Raw genomic sequence first — 7,685 nt, forward strand, 5'->3', positions numbered from 1 at the left:
AGTGGCACAATCTTGGCTCACTGCAAGCTCTGCCTCCTGGGTTCACACCATTCTCCTGCCTCAGCCTCCCAAGTAGCTGGGACTACAGGTGCCTACCACCACGCTCAGTTAATTTTTTTTGTATTTTTAGTAGAGACAGGGTTTCACCATGTTAGCCAGGATGGTGTTGATCTCCTGACCTTGTGATCCGCCTGCCTGGGCCTCCCAAAGTACTGGGATTACAGGCGTGAGCCACCGCGTCCGGCCAAAAAAAAAAATTCTATTAAGAGCTAAACGTCTGTATCCACTGATAGCAATGCAATACCTAGTTTATGATGACTTGAAACAAAACAAATGCGTATAAGGAAAAAAGCTGCATTGTAATTTTATCTAAATTTACTTTCAGTCAATAGTTCAGCAACATTTTCTTCCCAATGCAATACTCCCTGTCTCCATAAGGCTGTTCCTGGGAGCCAGACAAGTTTAGGTAATAAGCGAGTTAAGAGAGTAACTGCTTGCAGTTTTAAACAGCCAATAACGTTTTGCTTCTCTCTTTTTTGAGACACAGTTTCGCTCCTGTTGCCCAGGCTGGAGTGCAATGGCGTGATCTTGGCTCACCGCAACCTCTGCCTCCTGGGTTCAAGTGATTCTCCTGCCTCAGCTTTCTGAGTAGCTAGGATTACAGGCATGCGCCACCACGCCTGGCTAATTTTGTATTTTTGGTAGAGATGGGGGTTTCTCCATGTTGGTCAGGCTGGTCTTGAACTCCTGACCTCAGGTGATCTGCCCACCTTTGCCTCCCAAAGTGCTGGGATTACAGGTGTGAGCCGGTAATGGCTCACTATAGTCTGGACCTCCCCCGACTCAGGGGATCTTCTTGCTTTAGCAGCCCGAGTAGGTGGGACCAAAGGTGCTCAGCATCACACCCAGCTAATTTTTGTTATTTTTTGTCGAGACAGGGTTTCATCATGTTGCCCAGCCTGGTCTCGAACTCCTACGCTCAAGCGATCCATCACACTCAGCCTCCCAAAGAGCTGGAATTATAGGTGTGAACCACCACGCCCAGCCAGGGTGATCTTGTCTCCACAAAAAATTTTAAAAATTAGCCAGGTATGGTGGTGCACGCTTGTAGTCCCAGCTACCGAGGAGGTTGAGGCTAGCAGATGCTTGAATCGGAGAGATCGAGGCTGCAGTGAGCCAAGATCATACCACTGTGTTCCAGCCTAGATGACAGAGCGAGACCCTGTCTCAAAAATAAAAGGCAGAAACAAGAGTTAGGAAGACAATTAAGGGTTACTATTGAAAACAAAAACATTTATTTTCAGCTTCAGGCTTCACTGATCTAGAATTGATAAACACTCAATTTCAACAATGCAGTATCATTTTTTCTTTTTTTTACGTTTTTTGAAATTTTAGAAAATGAGATGAAATTCAATAAAATTCTCTATTTTAAAGTGTACAGTTCATTGGCTTGTAGTATATTCATAATGTTGTGCAACTGTCACCACTATCTAATTCTGGAACACTTCCATCAATTCCAGAAGAAATCCTGTATACTGTTAGCAGGCACTCCCCATTCGTCTCTTCCTGCAGCCCTGACAACCACCAGTCTACTTTCTGTGTCTATGGACTGGCCTATTCTGGGTATTTCACAGATACCTTAGCATTCAATTTTATACCAATCTGATATATTTTAATTAAACATAGGAACAATTCACACTTACATCTTCAGATTTGAGCACTTCAGCTCTTTCCACATACACTAGCTGGCAAACATCATCTTCTATTGAGTTGAACTGGCGGCCATTGCATGCCATGTAAAAACTATCTGCATCAGCCTATGTACACCAATGGGGAAAAGGAAAAAAATTAAGACAGATACCCTGAAAATCTGCTTTATATTCAATATGCATGGCTCTATTCATTCTCGTCAGCTTTAAAATTTATACATAGGAGAGAAAGCAACCACCAAAAGTCACATCTACTGAAGCTGATTGGTAGACAAATCGCACTCTGTAAGTCAATAGTCTATGTTTACAATATTTCCTGGGCTACAACAGAGTTTTTACTTGAATTGGCAGAAGGTACTGAAGTGCAACAAGCTGAAAGCTGGTACAATTTTAATATTCAACCAGCAACAGTCAACATTTCCCTTAATAGCATTTTTTTTCCCCTCTAGTCATCACTTGTGCAGCTGCAAGTAAATACTCATTTCTGCAAAGCCTGGAACCAAATAAGTGACGCTTGTTATGAAAGAACTCTTTAAGGAAATGTCAGCATTGGGCTGGGCACGGTGGCTTAAGCCTGTAATCCCAGAACTCTGGGAGGCCGAGGCGGGCGGATCACCTGAGGTTGGGAGTTTGAGACCAGCCTGACCAACATGGAAAACCCTGTCTCTACCAAAAATACAAAATTAGCCAGACATGGTGGTCCATGTCTGTATTCCCAGCTATTCGGGAGGCTGAGGCAGCAGAATCGCTTGAACCCAGGACGCAGAGGTTGCAGTGAGCTGAGATCGCGCCATTGCACTCCAGCCTGGGCAACAAGAGCGAAACTTCGTCTCAAAAAGAAAAAAAAAAAAAAAGTCAGCATTTATGTTAGAAAAAAATAAAAGACCAGGGGAAGTGGTATGAGATGAAAAACCAACTACTCTTTAATAAACCAAATAAGTCTTAAACCGCCACCTAGTGTCCAATACCAAAAGCAAACCTCTTGGTCAACGTCAAGAAGCCCAAGATGGACCAGCCTTTAAAATACTAACAGTCGCATTCCCTAGCGGTAGAAAATGGCTGAAATGTGGAGAAACAGCCCCCTTGAGGCAAAGTTGCAAAGGCACATGTGCGTCTATGAAATGGACGCAGGTAAACAGAACCTCCTAGTCTAGCCTTAGTAGAAAGCAACAGAGATGACTCTAGTTTTTAAACTCAGCCAATTTTCTGAGGCAAGCAGGGAGGCCAAGGCTTCTCTGGATTTAATTCCCACACAGGCATTAGCCCAAATAGAGAAAGTTGTGTGCTTTGGCCCTACCAACATTGACAGGCTGCTTCTGGGAATTCTGCAAAAGGAAACGCTGCATCATCAACCTTAACGAAGAGATTCAGTGTTGCACCAGGCAAAAATAGTCCTGCCTGTCCACCCTCACAAGGTTCTGAATCTCACAGACACTGTAAGCTTCTCGGTAGCTTTTAATTCCCCTCCAATGAGGTAAATGAGGTAATTTTGAATTCTTGATTACTTATGCTTCCCCCCAACATTTTTTTTTTTTTTACCTGAGATAGAGTCTCACTGTCACCCAGGCTGGAGAGCAATGGCACAAGGTCAGCTCACTGCAACCTCTGCCTCCCGGGTTCAAGCAATTCTCCTGTCTCAGCCTCCTGCGTAGCTGGGATTATAGGCATATGCCACCATATCCAGCTAATTTTTTGTATTTTAGTAGAGATGCTGTTTCACCAAGTTGCCCAGGCTAGTCTTGAACTCCTGAGCTCCGGCAATCCACCCGCCTCAGTCTCCCAAAGTGCAAGGATTACAGGCGTGAGCCACCGTGCCCGGCTACTTATGCTTTCTTAACATGACCAAGTGAGCTAAGCAGCTGAGGAAGGGTGATCAATTCTGAATGTACTTTTATTTTGGAGGGGCAAATTGGCGGCAGGTTGGGGTGGAGAGGCTTTACTTAAGGAAATAATCAGTGTATTGAGCATAGCGCATTTTAATTTCAAAATGTTTTATGCTAGCTGTTGGACAAGAAGCCTCTTTAATACTAAGAGGTTACAACCTAATATGGCTTCCCCCATTCTTCAGGAGCAACAGCTTCTTCTTGAAATGCTTTTGGCTGAGTAAGCAGCAAGATCAGCACATGGATTCACCAGGAGAAAACTGACTGACTGAAAGTCAGGGCCTTCTCTCATCTCTTCAGAGCCTCAGGCACCACCAGGGGCTGGCAGAGACCTCCTGGGGTCTAAGCTCTGCAAATGCTCAGTAAATGACCAGGCCTCCTCAGAGGAAAGGATAAGACATGTGACCAAAACCATTCAATGAATTATTCCTTTCTGCTACCTGAGCCCAGGAGTGTGAGACCAGCCTGAGTGACGTGGGGAAACCCCATCTCTACAAAAAATACAAAAATTAGCCGGGCATGGGAGCAGAAGCCTGTAGTCCCAGCTATTTGGGGGCTGAGGTGGGAGGATCGCTTGAGCCCTCCCACCTCAGCCCCCAAAGGAGGAGGTGAAGGTTGCAGTGAGCTGAGATCGTGCCACTGCACTCCAGCCTGTGCAGCAGAGCGAGACCTTGTCTCCAACTAAATAAAGAAATTAATAATTAATTAAATAAAATAAAAAAGGAAAAGAGGCATGCAGGTGAGTCGCCATGGTGGCCTAAACTAGGATGATTGTGGCAGAAATGAAAAAAGTTAAAAAAAAAAAAAAAAAAGTACTTTTTTGAAACGACAACATCACTACACAGCTGAGATTTCCCAGTTAACATATTGATCTCTTCTTTAAAATCTTGGTATTAGAAATGTACCTTCTCCTGTTTATGTATTTTCTGAGCATCTGGTATGTGCCAGGCCCTGTGCCATGTATTAGGTAGAGAATAGGGAACAAAATTCATATGGTACCTACTTCAACTCACCACCTAAATGCACTAAACAAAAGCCTGAAGCTAACTGCAAAGAACATAGAAGAAACAGCTTTTATTGAAAATGTTTGCATTGTATGGACCCAAAACTTTAAAGAAACCTGGCTTTTGTTTCCTTCTAGTCTTTTGGTTTTATTGTTCTCTTCTGAGGATGAACTCAGAAAAAGACAAATCCATTATGATCAAGGTCCTTCACTGTCACAGGAATCAACTACAGAGTTGAGAACATACCTCTACTTCTCCAAGGAGGCGTCTGCTAAGGCTGTGGTAACTAAGCATGCATGTGAAAAGGAGCCAACATACTCTATTAAGTGGTCATCTGTCCTTTTCTGCCCCCCAAAACAACAAAATTGAACTTCCTTCTGCTTTTCCTATGTCCTGAAGAATTGTAAATTCTTTACCCAAAGACCAAGTTTCCTAACGGTCACACTACAAGTTTGTAAGCACAACCCCCCTGCTTTTTTTTTTTTTTTTCATCTTTTAAAAAAATTTTTTTAAGAGACAGGGTCTTGCCATGTTGCCCAAGCTGGTCTTGAACCCCTGGCCTTAAGCGATACTCCTGTCTTGGCCTCCCAAGGTGTTGGGATTACAAGCATGAGCCACCACACCTGGCCTCACAACTCTTCCAGCTAAAGCTAAGACCAACAGAAATTCAAAAATTGCCAAAGATACAGAGAAGGCTTATGAGCGCTTAATTAAAAATCTGTGGTGAGGAAAAGAATAAAAACGTAGTTAGCTGCCCAGGCTATGGAGTCAGGCTGCCCAAGTTTGAACCCTAACTCTGACACCTACTAGCTGTTTAGCTGTGGGCAAGTGACATATCTGTGCCTGTTTCCTCAACTGTAAAATACATGGCATCTTTTTTTTTTTTTGAGACAGTCTCGCTCTGTTGCCCAGGTTGGAGTGCAGTAGTGTGATCTTGACTCACTGCAACCTCTGCATCCCAAGTTCAATCGTTTCTTCTGCTTCAGCCTTTCAAGTGGCTGGGATTACAGGCGTGCACCACCACATCCAGCTAAGTTTTGTATTTTTAGTAGACATGGGCTTTTGCCATGTTGGCCAGGCTGGTCTCAAACCACTGCCCTCAAGTGTTCCACCCACCTCAGCCTCCCAAAGTGCTGGGATTAAAGGCATGAGCCACCACACCCAGCCAACATGGCATCGTTGAGAGAATTCAAGGAGACAATGCATGGAAAGCACTTGGCACAGGATCCGGTCTCTAAAAAGTGCTTCATAGTTGGTAGCTACTGAGCCCACTATTCTCATTACAGTCGATATTAGTTTAACTTCCAGTCTTACACCAAGAGGGTATTATTAGGTCTTAGAAAATCCTTGATGGGATGATAGGGATCAGTCCCTAAGATCCAGAGTTAGCAATAAACAATACAACTCATGATACCAAGATAAAGGGCTCTAGCCCCATGGGGAAGAACGTGCAGCAACCTGTTTCACAGTCACAGAAAAACATCTGTCAACTTGAGCAACCTTCACTTGATCAAAAGACAGAAGGGGAAGGACAGTGCAGAAGTACAAGGAAAATCCATTCACAGTAAATATTCACAGTATTACCTGCACATTACGAAGGGCAGTACTTGTTATAGGGAACTGTGTGGGTTTATTAAACAGGTGAGTGTGGTGCATTTATAAGACTTCAGACTATTTTAAAAACCTAAATGTTCTTGAACATTTTTGTCTGGGTCTTTTCCTTTGTTATTTGCTTATTGCCCTAGTTGTTAAGTAGAAACTATAACAATACTGCTGTCATCGAATGTCTCACAACCAACTGCCTCCCTTCCCCACACCTTCATCCCACTTCCTACTAGAAGAGGAACGCGTCCCTGGAACTAAAAGTGAGGATGCCACTCTTGCTTGCCATTTATGTCTAGCTATGTAACTCTGGGCAAACCACTTATCTCCCTCTGCAGTCACCCCCCACATCTGTAAAACAAGGATAACAATACCGTTTCCGCAAAGGGATTGTAGTGAGGATTAAATGAGACAAAGCGTATTGAACACTTAGCATAGTGAGTGATACAGAAGCCATCGATAAACGCTGGATATTATCATCGTTATCCTTATTATTACATGTGCTACCAGACTGAAATGGCTCAAGGCAGGATTTTCTCATGGTTTGCAAAGCTCCTTGGCAACCTTGGAAGGCTTTCTGACGGTCAGTGAAAGGAGCTATTCAAGTGCTTTTCTGTTCTTAATGTCAACTTGTAAACTTTAAATCTACAGGATAATTGAAACGTGTTTTAAATGTCTCCCTAAATGATAGGGTACTTTGTAAAGATAAAACATATTAACTGTGTACTCTCTTGTAGACAGAACTCCACACTAAAGCTTCTCTCTGGGGCTCACAGAACAGGTACACTCTTCCACTTCATTAAAAAGACAATGAGGCCAGGCACGGTGGCTCACGCTTATAATCCAAGCACTTTCGGAGGCCGAGGCGGGCAGATCACCTGAGGTCTGGAGTTCGAGACCAGTCTGACCAACATGGAGAAACCCCGTCTCTACTAAAAACACAAAATTAGCCGGGCGTGGTGGTGCATGCCTGTAATCCCAGCTACTCCGGAGGCTGAGGCAGAAGAATGGCTTGAACCTGGGAGGCAGAGGTTGCTGTGAGCCAAGATCGCACCATTGCACTCCAGCCTGGGCAATAAGAGCTAAACTCTGTCTCAAAAAAAAAAAAAAAAAAAAAAGAAAATGAAAGAAGTGGGGTTAATGGAAAATAATAAGATGGTGTTAACTTCAAAAAGTTTGGGAACTACTGCTTTTCTGGAATAGTTACCACTTGTTTAAAAAAACAAGCAGGCCGGGCACGACGGCTCATGCCTGTAATCCCAGCACTTTGGGAGGCTGAGGCGGGTGGATCACGAGGTCAGGAGTTCGAGACCAGCCTGGCGAACATAGTGAAACTCCGTCTGCATTAAAAATACAAAAATTGGCCAGGCGCGGTGGCTCAAGCCTGTAATCCCAGCACTTTGGGAGGTCGAGACGGGCGGATCATGAGGTCAGGAGATCGAGACCATCCTGGCCAACATGATGAAACCCCGTCTCTACCAAAAATA

General features: G+C 43.9%; 1 protein-coding gene across 2 annotated transcripts in view; it reads right to left on the reverse strand.

The window, feature by feature from the left end:
• BRAP (BRCA1 associated protein) overlaps window positions 1-7,685 on the reverse strand; it is a 61,691-nt gene that overhangs the window by 41,318 nt on the left and 12,688 nt on the right. For both annotated transcript variants that reach the window (XM_011997884.1, XM_011997885.1), the window contains one exon: window positions 1,704-1,817. In XM_011997884.1, coding sequence (XP_011853274.1) covers window positions 1,704-1,817 — 114 coding nt within the window. The remainder of the gene's footprint in view (window positions 1-1,703; window positions 1,818-7,685) is intronic.

This window comes from Mandrillus leucophaeus, unplaced genomic scaffold, assembly GCF_000951045.1.
Source record: "Mandrillus leucophaeus isolate KB7577 unplaced genomic scaffold, Mleu.le_1.0 Scaffold55, whole genome shotgun sequence".
Lineage (NCBI taxonomy): Eukaryota > Metazoa > Chordata > Mammalia > Primates > Cercopithecidae > Mandrillus > Mandrillus leucophaeus.